The sequence below is a fragment of the Macadamia integrifolia genome, chromosome 3, assembly GCF_013358625.1.
Source record: "Macadamia integrifolia cultivar HAES 741 chromosome 3, SCU_Mint_v3, whole genome shotgun sequence".
Classification (NCBI taxonomy): domain Eukaryota; kingdom Viridiplantae; phylum Streptophyta; class Magnoliopsida; order Proteales; family Proteaceae; genus Macadamia; species Macadamia integrifolia.
The window spans coordinates 7,236,787-7,252,832 of NC_056559.1; the positions used below are offsets into that span (position 1 = coordinate 7,236,787).

Sequence of the window (16,046 nt, forward strand, 5' to 3'; positions counted from 1 at the left end):
AAAAAAAAAAAGAAGAGTTGATGACTTGAGAGAGCCAAAAAATGACATTTCTTTTATCTTGTTCAAGATTTTCAAACGGGGAGAGAGAGAGAGAATAACATGTTGCTCATTGAACAAGAGGAATGAATGAAGTGAGAGATGCTTTAGGAATCGGGCTACTGTCGGGTTGACATAGTCCAATGAAATTGACAGTAAAATTTAACAAGGAAATGTTATTCATTCTTTTTATACACCTAATTCAGCAACTCTGTTTTTTCGGTTTATTTTTAATGGTCCTCTCTCCCCCTTGTTTTTTGCTTTTCTCTTTTTTTTAACATGACTCCACAGGAGTTGTCATCTAATCAATCTGGCATAAGATTCCTTCACATTTGCCCAAGTAGTATTGATCCAATCACCAAAGCCATAATGCACAAACTTCTATATCTTAGGAGAGCATTGAGAGTTGGGACTTGAGATGCATTGTTCTAGTCAAGATGAACACCGAGCAACCAAACTATAGTGTTATTATATATCTGTTCTTTGGTTTGGAGACTGCAGCAGGTATGCCCACTACTTCGTTGTCTTCGAACTATGACTTTGTCTTCCCATTGCTAGAAATAAGAGGATTCTTGACATTGCAATGACAGCAGTGTCTTATTGGCTTAGAAGCATCCTACAGCCAATATTAACTCGCCACAACCATACAAGCCAGTGTCATGCATGGACATCAGGTGTAAAACAGTGACATTTGCAAACTAGGTTGCTTCCACAATGATTGAATGATGGAGGGAAAACAGTTTTTGGCTCTTCATGGTGGCATTGAACATTTTGCCCACCTAACACATTTGTGCTTGTACTATTGACTTTCCATGACCTTCATTCATATTTTCCAGGCAGACTCGTAGAAAAGGGAACAAGAAAATAAAAAAAATGAAAGGTGGGAAATCAATATGAAGCTTATGTGGGTTATGGATCTAGTGTCGATTAATTACCAAAGAAAAAAAGGGTTTAATTAGTTACAATTTAGAAAATTTGGTTGGATTATTAGTTTTTTAAAATTTTACATCAATTTTACATCCAACCAAACAACTGGTAAATAAATTTCGTTTCACTTTTGTTGCAACCAAATGACTCAAAAGGGAAAATTTTTTCTTTCATTTCGCTTCACTTCTCTTCCCTTTTCCATTTCCCTTGCAACCAAACGCAGCCTAAGATCAAGAAAGGTTAGGGGAAGGAAAAATAATATAAGAAAACTATGTGATTGAAGGTGAACGGGTAGCATGGCCACTGTGCTAGTGCCCTGGCCAATGAGAATTGCATGGTTGGGCATTGAGCAGGAGGCTCAACCCATCTCAACCCATCTTGGTCAGGAAAAAAAGAAGTGCAGAAGCTTGTCTGATCTATCAGAGCCAGGTTTCAATCGTGGGACCTATGGGTTATGGGCCGACCATGCTTCCGCTGTGTCACTCTGATTTATGATATTAAAATAGAAGTTAAAATAAGAACTTATATCATTTGGATAATTTTTGGAAATCAAATTTTCAAATATAAAATCTCCTAAATAGATACGGACATGAATCAGATACAAATTTTCAATCCATTTGCATCCTAGCAGGCTATCAAGTTAGGAGAAGTCTCCTTACAACCCAAACAGGTTCAAAATAAGAGATCTACATACAAGAGGAGACATGCCAATACATGACATGATATTTTATTGATGTTAAGTCTGAAAATTTAATCATCACACACCAATGATTATAATTATGTTTACACATTTTGAACTTATGCAAACATCGACGCACAATTCCAGTTGTCCGCACCGTGGGGTAAACGTTTGCTTTTGCACAAGGACATCTCCTGGGCATGGGACATGAAAATAAATCTCCTTAGCCTATGCATCTGCACTTGACCATAGATGTTTTGTGCTGGCCTAGAGGACCAAAAATCTTCAAGCTCTCATTTGCATCAGAGTGAGAACATATATTTGGGAGTGCATTACCAGCGCTTGATTAGCATGCATTTGCAAAGGGGTCCAAACTCAGTTATGTCACAAGATAAAACCACCTAAGTCTGTGGTTTGTTCATTTAGATTTTTAGTGAGTTAATTAGGGCTTTTCAAGCGTGAGAGATGTTATTATCAAAAAAGAAAAAGAAAAAGTGAGAGATGTACAGACTTAGGAGAGGTCGGATCAGGTTCATGTAAGAGATTATTCTTGTACGTCCTTGATCCGAACATTTAGCATCCATTAGATAGAAAAAGAGACAATGGATTCTAAATGTCCGGACTAGGAGCGTACCTGATCTGAATTCGACTGAGGGTATGAAGAATTTACACAAAAAAGGAAAAACAGTAAAGGCCATTTTCCAAAAATGTCATACTTCAATTAATAACAGATTTTTTTCTCCCACTTATTTGCAATGTGGGATTAAATTTTTTAGGATTTTTTTTTTCAACAAATATAAATCTTGGCGAAGAAAAAATAATAAAAAAAAGAGAAGGAGATCAATAAAATATTAGGAATTAGGAACATTGTTTTAGGTATCGATATCAGATCAGCCAATCCAGGATCAGGTATCAGTATCGGAATGGGGGTAAAGTTGTAAATAAAAAAACTATTTTTTTATTTTTTATTTTATGAAAAGCAACGATCAAACCAATACGGGTCGATCCGGGTTCAGTATCTGATGACTAAATCCTTGTTTAGGAAGCCCTTGTCTCTCCATTATCAGAAGCAGGTTCCATCCTTCACTCTATCAAACCGATTATTCGTTCCAATTTCTATGCTTCTTTTCCGGATAATTAGGTCTGATGTCAAGCCGAATCCAATTTCCACAAGTCAAAAGGCATTAGTGCATTCAGAGGCAGTTCTTCCATTCTTTTCTTTACAGTCCCCAATTCAACAAGTGTTTGCAACTGGTTATACTTTGGGGGCTCTAGCACTGTTGTGAGGAGTAAGGAGTGAGGAGTGAGGGACGGTGGTTTGGTTCCATTTCAGTTTAATCTTCATTTTTTTACCCTTGATGCAAAATTTCCCTTATCTCATTCAAAATCTTTAAGAGGGACCTCCTCAGCTACAGATTTGAGTCCCTCATGTTGTAAAGGACTTTAGAGAGTGCAATCTATAGAAACACAACCCCAAAACAATGCAGAAAAGAAAGAAAAGATAAGAACAAACAATCACACACGTACATAGATTTACGAGGTTTCTCAAGATTGCTTCCATTGTTGGTAATGAAAAATAAGGTTACAGTGCTTGTCTTCACACCGCTCTAGAAAGAAAACCTCACTACAAATATATAGCGAAACCTTACATAGAAAATTTACAAAAATACCCATAAAGCCTTTGAGATCTACAACCCTCCGGTACTTTGGCCCACTTTTGCCACAAATGGAATTAAAGGCCATATTCCCTACACAATTGAACTTCGAAAGCTAAAGCCCATATAGCAATACTACAAATAGAGCTCCCCTTAAAAGTTTTCCCCACCCACAAAGCTTCCTACATCACATTACTTCCAGCCACTCTTGAAGGCGAACAAAGGGTGGTTCATTTAGTTTTGCATTCTCATATAAGGTATTTACTATGATTGATTGATTGATCTTCATGTTCTGTGTGGTTTTTATATGCCATATTAGTATGTTTAAGGTGTCTTCATCTCTACATAGAGTAAGACACTTTATATGAGGAGGGATACCTTGCTAATTGTAAGGGTCAAAATTTTAGCCTAGTCTGACATCACCATATACTTGATTTGATCATCTTCTTCTTTGCTTCTTTGCTTCTATGTTTCTATGGTTTAGTTAAAGCAAACCAGATTCTCCCTTTTGTATGTACTTCTTCTATGTTTGATGCTTTCCTTTCATGTAAGCAAAGTTACATTCATTCCACGGCATTTTGTATACACAAACCTTAGGCAAAGTATTCTTTTGAGTGTTAACTTCTATTAATCCTTTCACCATGTATATATACTTCCTTTGATCTGGAGCTGGTTTAATCAAACAAAAGCTGTTATCTTCTGGGTTCTCCCAAGTAATCTTCACTTTCACGGCTGTCAATTACGCCATTGTAGTAATCTTGGAAGGAGAGGTATGTCTACCATGGCAACTGTCTTTCTGAAATTTTTATCACTACACATTCTTCTTCGTGCATTAGAATCATTTTTCCCATCATTTACATATTTATCCCAAGTAGCTTCTAAATTCTTGGTTGCTTGCACTAGTTACAAAACAAATATTGCTAATCTTGAAAGTAGATTAGGAGAGTTAGTATCTGTGATTAATGATGTACAAAGATTGGTTGGAATAGCTGAAACTGATGGGGAGTTGATCATGGAAGCAGTAGCAACATAGGTGGTGAGAGCAAATAAGACTGAACAAGAAGTGAGGAGGTGGATAGATGATGAAGTTAAACATAACAAGAAATGGTTTGTGGGAATGTGCCCATCTTTTTATTTCCTAAGTATGAAGTCAGAGGAGATGGTGGAGGAGATTGAAAAGCTTTTAAGTGAAAAGAAATCATTTTCTTTTTTATCAATCCCTCAGCCTCCCTTGAACCCTGAGTCTATTGGGATTGAATTTGAGGAGCAGTCCAAAATGATTTTGGATGTATCTGATGGATTGGAAGCAAACCCCCAACTCATTCCTGATGGACAGGGTGCAAAGGAGACAGAGTCACAGACTTTGGATGGATCCAACACACAGTCCAAACCTGATGTTGTTGGATCAGGATCAGGATCAGACGTGGACTCTGAATCGATTGTGGATGGATCGGACTTGGAGTTAAAACATGGATCTGATAGATTGGACACGAAATCCAAACTGACAAAGGGTGGATCAGACACAAATTTCAAACTGATCATGGTTGGATCAGGCACAAAATCCAAACCTATTACATATGGATCAGATGCAGAGTCGATGACATCTGATGAATGGGACTTGGAACCAATTTCAGGTGGAGATTTCATGGAGTTTGAGTGCAGGAAATCAATCATGGAAGAGATGATGAAGGGATTAAAAGATAAGGAGATCAATATGATTGGGGTCTATGGCATAGGTGGGGTGGGAAAGACAACCCTGGTAATGGAAGTAGGTAAGAGAGCCAAACAAGGAGGAATGTTTGAGGAGGTTGTAATGGTGCCTTTGTCACAACACTTCGATGAAAGAGAGATTCAACAGAAAATTGGGGACGCATTGGGCCTGGTAGAACTTGAAGCACTTGATACCATTGGTGAGAGGGGAGATGTGCTATCCAAAAGGATAAAGAATAAAAATCAGATCCTAATAATCTTAGATGATGTTTGGGATAGATTTAAACCATCAAAAATAGGGATTCCCCATGGTAAGAAGGACCATCATGAGGGTTGTAAACTCTTATTCACTACAACAAGTCAGAAGGTATGCCATGATATTATGCCAAGGAAAAGCAAGATAATCCACTTGGACAACTTGATGCAAAAAGATGCTTGGCATTTGTTCAGAAGGAACGTGGGTAAATTTGTATACTCCCCATCTTGCAGAGATTTGGCAAGGGAGGTTGCTAGTGAATGTAGAGGTATACCCTTAGCACTTGTTACGGTTGGAAGGGCATTGAGAGGCAAGGACCCAAGCAAATGGAAAGGAGCTGCTCAGGAGCTAAATGCATCCAAATTTAAAACCATAGAAGCCAAAGGCATTGATGCAACCTTATTCTCATGTTTAAAGTTGGGTTATGATTATCTTGAAAATGAAGAAATCAAGCAATTCTTTTTACTGTGTTGTTTGTTTCCGGAGAAGTTCAGTATTCACATAACAAAATTGGTGATATATGGAATTGGGGAGGGAGTATTTCAATCTCAACATGCCGAGACATGGCCTGAAGTAATGAAAACCGTAGATGGCATGGTGAAAAAGCTAAAAGATTCTTGCTTCTTGTTTGAAGGAGATGTTTCTGGTCATGTAAAAATGCATGACGTTGTTCGCAGATTTACAGTACTAAATCATCATCGTCATATTGAATCTATGGTAAGAGCTGGCGAAGGGTTGAAGGAGTGGCCTATGAGAGTGATGGCATCTGAAAATTACATGAGGATCTCATTGATGTGCAATGATATTCATCAGCTCCCCAATGGATTGAAGTATCCCTTACTCCGGATGTTATTGCTGCAACAGAATCACAATGTACAGGAGATGTCTGATGATTTTTTCAAAGAACTGGAATCATTGAGAGTCTTGGATCTTAGTGGGTGCTTTCCATCATTGGAGGCTTTGGATCAACATTTTCATTCAGTATCACGATCACTTCTACAACCCTTGAAGAATCTCCGGACTCTTTGCTTAGATCAATATCTCAGGGGACCCATACCTGAGCTTGGGGACCTAAAAAACCTTGAGATACTTACTCTTTCCAAGTCTAAGTTCATCACAGAGCTACCAAGAGGAATAGAACAATTGAACAATCTAAGGCTCTTAGACATCTCATTCTCTCGTATGGAAACAGTTCTTCCTAAAATGTTCGTGAACTTGTCTCGGTTAGAGGTCCTAGACATGAGATGCAGCTTCCGGGGGTGGTCTTCAAAGACTGTTCAAGGATCCAATGCTAGCTTTCTTGAGGTGGCATTTTTGCCTCGCCTAGTAGCTTTGTCGGTGGAACTGCCAGATGCCCAGCACATACCTGAAAAGGTCAATCCTCCCCCAAAATGGAATAACTTTTGTATATTTATAGGCAGTGAACAGGTAAGGCATCTTGAGTTTCCAGAGGATCTAAGTTCTAGAGTACTAATCCTCAACACATCTATCAACACTTTCCCTGCTTGGTTTAACAAGTTGGTGGTGGAGAGATTAGAAGTTCTTATTTATTTTGAATGCATGATGTTGAAGAATTTTGATGAAGAATTGCATCTAAGTCAGGACACATCAATAGAGAATATGAGAAACCTCTCCATCCGAGATTGCGATCACATTGAATACATCATCAATGCAGACGAATGGCTTCCAAAAACAAAGCTTGCCTTCCATAGTTTGTTGAAGGAATTACATCTCCACAATCTTCCTAGGCTTGGAAAGATCTGCCTTGGCCAGCTTCAAAATGGTTTCAAACTCCAAGTCCTTGAGGTGGAGGACTGTAATGGTTTGACCGATTTTCTTCTGCCATCAAGTACATGGAAGGGCTCTTCCCAAAGTGTGATACTATGCAGCCTCAAAACTCTAATAGTGAGAAGGTGCCATAATTTGAGATGTATCTTCCCTTTGTCTGTTGTTCAAGGTCTTCTTCAACTAGTGTACCTATTCGTGGAAGATTGCAAGGTCCTGCAGGAAATCATAACGAAGGACAAAGTAAAAGAAGGGGTGATGGAGAATACAGCCATTGCCCCTGACATGGTCTTTCTCCCTTTTTTCAAGAGTCTACGGCTGGAAAATTTGTACAACCTTAAGAATATCATTCCAAATGGTATTGCCTTCCAAACCCCATCTTTTGACACACTGTGCATGGAGAGATGTCCAGATGCAGAGCATTTTAAGATTAATAAAGGTATGTTGATATTTTTCTGTTTTTTTTTGGTAGGCTATATGCAGTGACTACTAAAATTCTCTTAATCAAACAGTATTTAAACAATAAATTCTCTAATAACCTATAATTTGTTAGTAGCATACATGCCCATTAATTATCTCTTATTCATGTTGTTAAGGTGATGAAGAAGAAACATTACAATAGACAAAGAATGCAGGTACTCACACTTCTTATACTTTTCTCCTTTTGTATATCCATCTCCCTATATTCTTACCTAGCATGCAGGTACTATTCTTCTGATTCTTTTCTGTATTTGTATGCATTTTTCCCCTTCAAATCTTTTCCTCTGACTGTATATCAAAACAGATAACAGATAACATGGTTGAGATACGAACCTTAATTATAGGTGGTCAATTAGTATTTCGCCATCCGATTTTGAAATGGAAAGGAACTAATCATCCCAAGCCCATGTCATTCATATACTAATATCCACTAAACCAAATGGCCCTAGAACTATTAATCTTGTGTTACACTTAGAATTTATTAATAGTTTTGCATTCATTAATCATCTCTTTTCATGTTGTAAAGGTGATGAAGCTAGAAAAGAAAGACCAGACTAGGAGGAGGATAATCCTATATTAAATTCTCTGCACTCTAAAATGTAGTTTTCTTCTTCTCTATTTGTGTACATTCTTTTTCCTCGAAAACTTTTCCTCTACTTATAGACTAAACTGGTCCATAATTTTGCCGGAGAGTGGAGAGATGCAACGTTTATTGTGATTTTCCTTCTTTCCACTGCGCAGAAGGTTGGAATTGACTATTGTTGATTTCGTTGTCATATTTCTTATATATGTAAATGAAGGGCAGTTTGTACTGAATGTACATGTATATATGTGTGTCTTTGCGTGTGTATTTGCATTATAATATTGTAAATATTGTATTATAAATGTTGTAATTGATACTCTGATAAGACTGAAATAGAATGGTGTGCATTTGTTTTCTCAAACTTTGGCTTCTTTTTTTTTTTGGTGGTGGGGGGGGGGGGTTGATGGGTTTAAATATTCGGCTTGAATGATATACTTAATAGACAATAGAGATTTAGATATCAGCAAAGAAATGGAAGAAGACGAAGGCATTGATCATTTCCCAAGTTTACGAGATCTGACCAGATTTTGCTACAGCTAAAAAACTAATCTTCCTGATCCTGGTTTAGAAGAAAACATAATGTAAGTCTGTAATACTGTAACATAGAAGCTAATATCTTGTCCCGTTGCTATATTGTGTCTCACATGCATCCGTGTGGAGTGGTCAAGGGGACATATCTATGAGAACCAAAGGATTTTCAGAATGGAAGACCCCTGTTCTCTTAGAAGTTGCAACCCAGATGAGGGAGCTAGGACCCAAAATGTAGATTTCATCACCATAAGTTTACCAAATATCAGATTAATGGAAGTGGAAGGTGTGACCACCAATCCCACTTGATTACACCAGTCTCCATATAGGTTAGTTAAAAGGAGATGGGAAAAAACATGACAGTTTGATGCGATAAACAAATTATTTCCAAAGCATAAATTCTAAAAGAGAGAGCTTGGAAAATGATAAATTTGCAACTGAACTGTTGGAACTTCTATTCTTCATTGCTGAAATGCTACAATATCAACCAAATGAAAGCAGAACTGAAAATTCCCAGATTTGAGCCACTAGTTGTTTGGCTGTAAAGTTCATTTTGTTATGCCAGGTCTAAAACAACACGGTATACCTCATCAAAAACTTTCATACCTAACATCTGCTGATTTATTCTCATAAACTTAAGCAGGATTTGATGAGGTCAAAATTAGAGATCTTTTGTTATTATTTATGGACTATAGATTGCAAAGATATGTTGATCAGAAATAGGAGAGATTGTTAGGGACATTGTGTTCAGGGACTTCACCCTTCATTGACAAAGTTTCCCCCATTCAAAAATTGCTTCACACTCTGCACATTCATCACTTATCAAAATAGTACAGTTCTTCCCACATATGGGAGAATCTTAAGCTTGAAAACAACCTAATAATTAGTATATCAAACCATATGGTAAATATGGACTTCTGTTGAGATTGTTCAGAAGCTTTTTGATTTGATAAGAAGTTGAGATAGGTTGGATGACTAGGGTGCAATAATATAAGAAAAACAAATACATGAGAAACTTCATGTAATTCAGCTATAAATCATCCTGATCAGGTTTTCCTCAGGGTGGCTGAGATGTAATGTGTGATCTTTGATCCACCAAGGAGACATCATAAAGCAAAGTTAAACCTGGTCTGGCTTTTCTTATTATCTCATCTTCATATCATCCTGGAGGTTCAGAAAATTTGGTCTGGAGAACTTAAGAGGACAAAAGCTTATGATCTTTTATCTCTAATCACATAATTTGGATTAATATCTAAAGGAGAGCCCTTTCTATATTCCTACAAAAAATTGACTCTGGAGCCAAGCTAATATTAAATAACAAATTGTTTTGACCATTATTTTAGTTTACTGTCCTTGGTGAATGTTTTAGTGCTTGTGAATCTTTTCTGGTGAGCAGGGAAGATGACAGATAGTGGGTTCTGCTCACTATCCTTGAAGTCAAGCCTACAAGCTTGCTTCTCTTTACATTCAAAATTTGATAGCTTCTGGCTTCATAAGAATCCTTCATAGCAAAGCAATCTCAAGGAATTTTTCACTTCCTCCAGCACTCCTCCCAAGTCCAAACCTGAAAAAAAAAAGAAGAAAAAGAAGATCCTTACTTTTACCCAACTCTCTAATTGTTCTCTTCCTCTCTTAGAATGTGATTGCAGCATTTGCTGTTATGAATTTCTCACAATAAAGATCTCTTCTTTTTTTATTTATGTTTTGGTACTCTGTCCCCCATTTGTAATGAAAACCACATCTTGGAGTTTCAGGGTTGGTGGTGGACATTTAATAAACAGTTTTTATCACTAGTCACAAGACTCATAAATTCTCTCCCTCTCTTGGGACACAGGGAAGCAGAAATCCCCACCCACCTGCAACTTCATTCATTCAAGATCAAAATGTCAATATTATCTTTCTGGATCTTTAATTGAAAAAAATTAAAGATGAAAAAAAAGCAGAATCCCAAGTTTGCTGAAATTGAAAATCTCATCTGTTTGACTTTTATAGCTCAACAACAAATCTGCTTTCCATTTCTTTGAAGTGAGATCAACCCTCCAAGAATTAAAGGGCATCTTCATAATTTCTTTTCCTTCCTTGCTTCTATCTTCACCTTTATATGCCCAGTTCCCCAAAATTCTAATTTTCTACAAGTAAAGGCTATTTCTTGTTGACAAAACTGCCCCAACTATGACCCAAATTGCCTGTCATATGCCGGACAACCACCGAAAGAAGCTACCCATTTCTTCGCTGATCCAGTTTCCTTCCAAATCCCAATTCCCCGTTTCCCCAGCACCGGTAACGGCAGCGGCAGCGGCACCGTCGCTACGGCGACTGCTTCCGGTGAATGTTCTCCCTGAAAATCGGAATGACAGAGTACGAGATGAGAACGAAGACGAAGCCGACGAAGCCAATCTGTCCACGTAATCCTTCAACCACGACCTCCCGCCGCCGGCCACATCCGCCGCCACCTGAGCTCCCTGCGGCTGAGGATCCGGCACATTTGGCGCCGGAGAATCCTCGCCGTCTTTTTCCTTCCGTCCAAGATTGTAATCAGAAACTCCTCGTCTGTGCATAGGCTCCACCACCACCTCGGAGTTTTCTTCCACCACGTACTCGAACGATCCCATGGAGTAAGACCTACGGGTGCTGGGAAGACCACTGGAATCGGCAGCAACTCTCTGTCGACTGAAGCTCCCAATCTCTAACCGGAAACTATTGCCGGCGGCCGACGAAGAAGAGAGCTTCGCCATTTCGTCCGATTCGTCCACGTGGATGGTTGAGCGGCAGAGAGGGCAAGTATGGCTGGATGCGAGCCACGTGTCGATGCAATGAGCATGGAAAGCGTGACAACATAGAGGAAGTAACCGGAGACTATCGTGCGGCTCGAATTTGGATAAACAGACGGCGCAGTCGACGGCGGAAGAGGTTTTGAGTCCGGTGACTGAGTCGAAAGAGAAGAGAGGGAGTGAGTCAATCAAGGATTGATACTCGGGAGATACGCGTCTGCTGGAGATGCGGTGAGAGTGATGTGCGTGATCAGAGGCCATGTCGTGATCTTCAGGGGAGGAGCTGCTGCTGCAGCAATAGCCGTTCAGGTAGCGGAGGAGGAGGTGGAGTATGATGGAGAAGAGTAACACGGCAATCAGGATGAAACCGATGATGAGAAGGCTTGGAGTCAGATTACCTTTCGATGATGACGAAGAAGTAGCACCACCTCCACCACCACCACCACCACCACCAATAGTCTCTGCAATTCCACCTCCAACGACGGCCGGTAATGGCCGAGGCGGTGGCTCCGGCAAGAGATCCAGCCTTCTTCTCATATTTGTCACTCTCTCTTTTTCTTTTTCTATTTAACTGTGTGACAGAAAGTGAGACGGTTAGGTATTAGAGTTTTCCAGTTTTAGTGACAGAGAGAGAATAAGAAGACTATAAGATTAGACAGAGAGAGAGAAATTCAGTGGAGACAGGAGAAGAAGACGTGGGTTTAAATTGGTGTCTTCTTTCTCCAAAGTTTCTGTTTAGGTAGGTAGTTCTGACTTCCGAGCAAGTCGTGTGTTTACTCGAGTCTTTTCACACGTGTCGTCTATTTCCTGGAATTGGATTAGAGAGCATGGATCGGGATCGGGATCGGGATCGGGATCGGGATCGGGATCAAGATCAATCCAGGATTTAGGTATCGGATGGGATCAGTGCGTATTATTATTATTATTATTTTAATTATATAATTTTTTACTGTTTTACACTTGAAATGATATGGATACTTGATCTGGATCGCTTAGGTATTGATGATAATTCGATACAGTCAATATGATTTGGATACTTAAAACCATGTTAGAGAGAGAGAGAGAAAGATTTGGCTAAAAAAAATGAATTTTCCCTTCAGATATGGTGAAGGAAGAATTTCTTCATCGCCATGCCTTAGGAGAAGGATAGTGTATTATTGATTTTGTATAGTTTTTTATTTTTTATTCTTTGGTAGAAATTGATTTTGTATAGTAGAGGACAGAGTATTTGTGACCTTAGACGGGTATATTTTTTCTTCACTCTTGTGAGGAAAACTTTCTCCTTTTATGTATGGGGAGTAGTTTTCTACCTTGTGGCAAAGGGTGCTCTAATAACTCCCGCTTTCTCTCTCCCCTTGGGGCAAAAAGATCATTTTCTATTATAAGGAAAGGGATAGAGAACGATAAGTGCTACTGCACCTTTCACTCTGGGGCAAGAATCATTTTATCTTAATTTGTTTGTTGTTTTAGATGATGACAAAAGAGTGGGGAAAGAATAAGAAACTAATTTGGTATGTAAAAACATAGGAAAAGAACGTTAGCTCGTTGCGTGGAAAATTATCGCTCCATTCTTTGTGAAATAAAATATCTCATTAATGTTGATGTTCCTATGCATGCTACTCTCATTGATCCTACACTAGTACAAAGACTACATGACTAGACAATAATCTCGTGCCCAAATAAAAATACATGTTGGCACCCTAATATCTTATCCGCATGGATTGATTTTATGAACATCATTTCCATTTATCTCTTCATCATGCTGGGTAGGTAGGTGATGATCTGTTTCCTCTTTCAACACTTTTGTTTCCATTTTTTTCTGTTTCATCTCCAAATAAGGTTGATGAAATCAGTCCAATTATTTAATTTCTGTAGATTTAATTAAATTAATTTGGAAAGAAATTTGTTTGGTAATTTCTAAAAAAAATATACAAAATTTGAAGAGAATGCTTCTAAAAGCTAAAAAAGGGCTGGTTTCACTTTAACTAAAGTAAAGAATCTAGTACATATTAAGGGTAAAAATCACTTCTCCATAGAAGTCTCTCACTTTGTTTATCTTTTGACCCTTATATATAAAGTAAAAATGTGAATCTATTTTTTCTTTATATTTATAATATATATATATATATATATATGTATAAATACATGTATTTTTCAAAATACAAGTGTTGTTTATGAGTTTTATACACATAAAAATCCATAAATTTGGGTTTTATACACAAAATGGAAATTTCCTTTTATAACATATATATATATATATATATAAAAGAAATTTTAATTAAGGAATCAATCCATGGATTATTCCCATCTAATAGAAAAAGGAAAATGAACTCTAGCAAAGACTTCTTTTTCTGAGTCAATTAGATAAGTTTCATTAATCTATTTTTGATTTTGTCACTTTGCTTGACTACGACGAGATGAAGATACCACTAACTTTCCCAAACAACTCAACCACAACACCCCATTTCTTCCTTCTTATTTCTTGTTTACTTTTTCCTCACAATGCCTTTATTCAAATGGGTTAAGATGCTAGGCCACACAATACAATTTGTAGAATTCTTTTTTGGATAGATAGGGAAAGGAAGTTGATAATCTTGAGAATTTAGATTTAATTAAATGCATATTTCGATAAGATTTTTCAGCTTATACTTATGATCTGACCCTTTGATTGAATCAGAAAAGATATTTCAGACCTTTGTTAGGTGAGAGTTAATAATGAAACTCATTGTTTAAGAGGTGAAGGCCACAAGAGGACATAGTGATTAACAACTAGTGGTGCATATGCCATGCATCTATGGTGCACTTCAAGAGAGTTAATCCATAGATCAGCATTCGGACGTGCCTCAACTTTGGGGTGTGGTCCATTAGGTTATGACCTAGGTGTGCAAGGTAGAATTACAAGGACAACCTACATATGTCATATGTCAATCCATATCAATTGTATGGCTCACAAGTCCCACACTCCCACACTCCTCACCATGTGTGACACGTTTTTCCATTATTTCTTTCTTGTAACGCTGTCTGATGTCGAAATAAATTAAGACTATTCAAAGTTCTAAATTGACACATGATAACGTTTGATTAGACAAAAATCAAATCATGATTAGATTATGATATATATAACAATAATAATTTAATCTTATCATAGCTAAATGTGGTATTACAAGGATACTCACATTTTAATCGGTTCTATTTAAAGTTATATATACTTGATACAAGGCCTAATTTATGCACATCTTCCTTCACTTCTTCTCGTACGATTATTTTAGGTCTACACTTGATTCTTTTAGTTTCTTCAATCTCAATCAAATAACTTATTCATATATACTAGAATATCCAAAGACCTCCGTTAAACAATAGTTATACCATTTCGAATGATTTTCCCATAGTTACTCATGAGAAACCCCAGTCTTTATGCGTCAGGTCAACAATGACACTAAAACAAATCCTAATCATACACTTGTAACATTGCTTATTAGATATTTACAATGATATAGATAATATGTCCAAACTATTTGAAAACTAATTGATATTACCACATAACAAAAGGCCAAACCTGATCGATGTGAACCCCACAAAGATAAATACTCTCATAGAAACAAGAGAGGGAAAATTTCGAATTTTTTGTGGGATAGTTCCTAGATGTGGCAATAGGTCTGGTTGAGTCAAGGTTAAGTGGATATCATTTATTAATTGGGTTGAAAAAAGAGGTCTTAACTCAAAAAACAGCTGGATACTTGGCTTGGTTGGTTATTTAGTAAAATTTAATATGAACTTGGGAAGGTAGAGTAATGACGAATGAGGGTAAGAACTAGATAATCAATCAAAACCTGTCCCATCCAATAATTAGACTGAAAAATAATAAGTAAAATCTAACTACTCTTTGGGTAGAAAGTAAAATTTAAAAAGTTTCTGAAATTAGGTGAGCTGTTTATTTATACCATGTGGGAAGGCTGATGTGTGTCTAATCCAGATCGTTCAGATATATTGAGCATATCTTTAGAAAATATTTTTAAAAAAGACTGGCGGCCAAGTGTATTCTGTCCGTGAGAGGCTCCTGTAGGGATGTGCAACCCTAGACAAGACAAGGTGGCCATTACACGTTCCTGTGTCTATGGTATAACTATGCCTCTCATGGAAAAAAAAACTTTATTTCTTAGCATAGGCATTGGTGCTGATCTAATTCCTGCATCCGGGGGTTTAGTGAGGTCTTTGAATATCATTGTTAGTTCAAAAAACGAAAAGGAAAAAGAAAGCTACATAAACATTTATTTCTTAGTATCGATATCGAAGTTAGTCTCAGTGTCGGTTGATACCCATAAGATATTGATATGGGAATGGCTGTATTGGTCCGGATCGATCGATACTACTCATACTTTTCATAAAAATTTTTTTTTTTTAACGATTTTACCCGATCCCGGATTGATTAGGTATTGTTATCAGTCTTAGATGATACTGATAGATATGGCTGATCTGATGCCAATACGTAAAACCACGAAGCTATCTGGTTGCATGTGTCTATTCCTAGACACAAGTGAGCACAAAAAGACTGTGCTAACCCGCCCCACCCTGTATAGTGAAAATGCCTTCACATGGCCTCCTATTGGTCTATGCGTTGGTGCAATAATGGTGTAAG

The 16,046-nt window shown here is 37.6% G+C and overlaps 2 protein-coding genes across 2 annotated transcripts; one reads left to right on the forward strand and one right to left on the reverse strand.

Moving 5' to 3' along the window:
- Positions 1 to 3,995: 3,995 nt before the first annotated feature.
- LOC122073603 (probable disease resistance protein At4g27220) lies at positions 3,996 to 8,448 on the forward strand. The gene is made up of 4 exons (XM_042638199.1): positions 3,996 to 7,487; positions 7,645 to 7,683; positions 8,055 to 8,127; positions 8,217 to 8,448. Exons 1-2 carry the CDS (start codon positions 4,415 to 4,417, stop codon positions 7,668 to 7,670), a joined length of 3,099 nt encoding a protein of 1,032 aa, XP_042494133.1. The 5' UTR covers positions 3,996 to 4,414; the 3' UTR covers positions 7,671 to 7,683; positions 8,055 to 8,127; positions 8,217 to 8,448.
- A 1,954-nt stretch (positions 8,449 to 10,402) lies between these two features.
- On the reverse strand, positions 10,403 to 12,125 carry LOC122073353 (E3 ubiquitin-protein ligase ATL4-like). Its single transcript, XM_042637929.1, has one exon. The coding sequence runs from the start codon at positions 11,945 to 11,947 to the stop codon at positions 10,829 to 10,831; it is 1,119 nt and encodes a 372-aa protein (XP_042493863.1). The 5' UTR covers positions 11,948 to 12,125; the 3' UTR covers positions 10,403 to 10,828.
- Between the last annotated feature and the right edge of the window lie 3,921 nt (positions 12,126 to 16,046).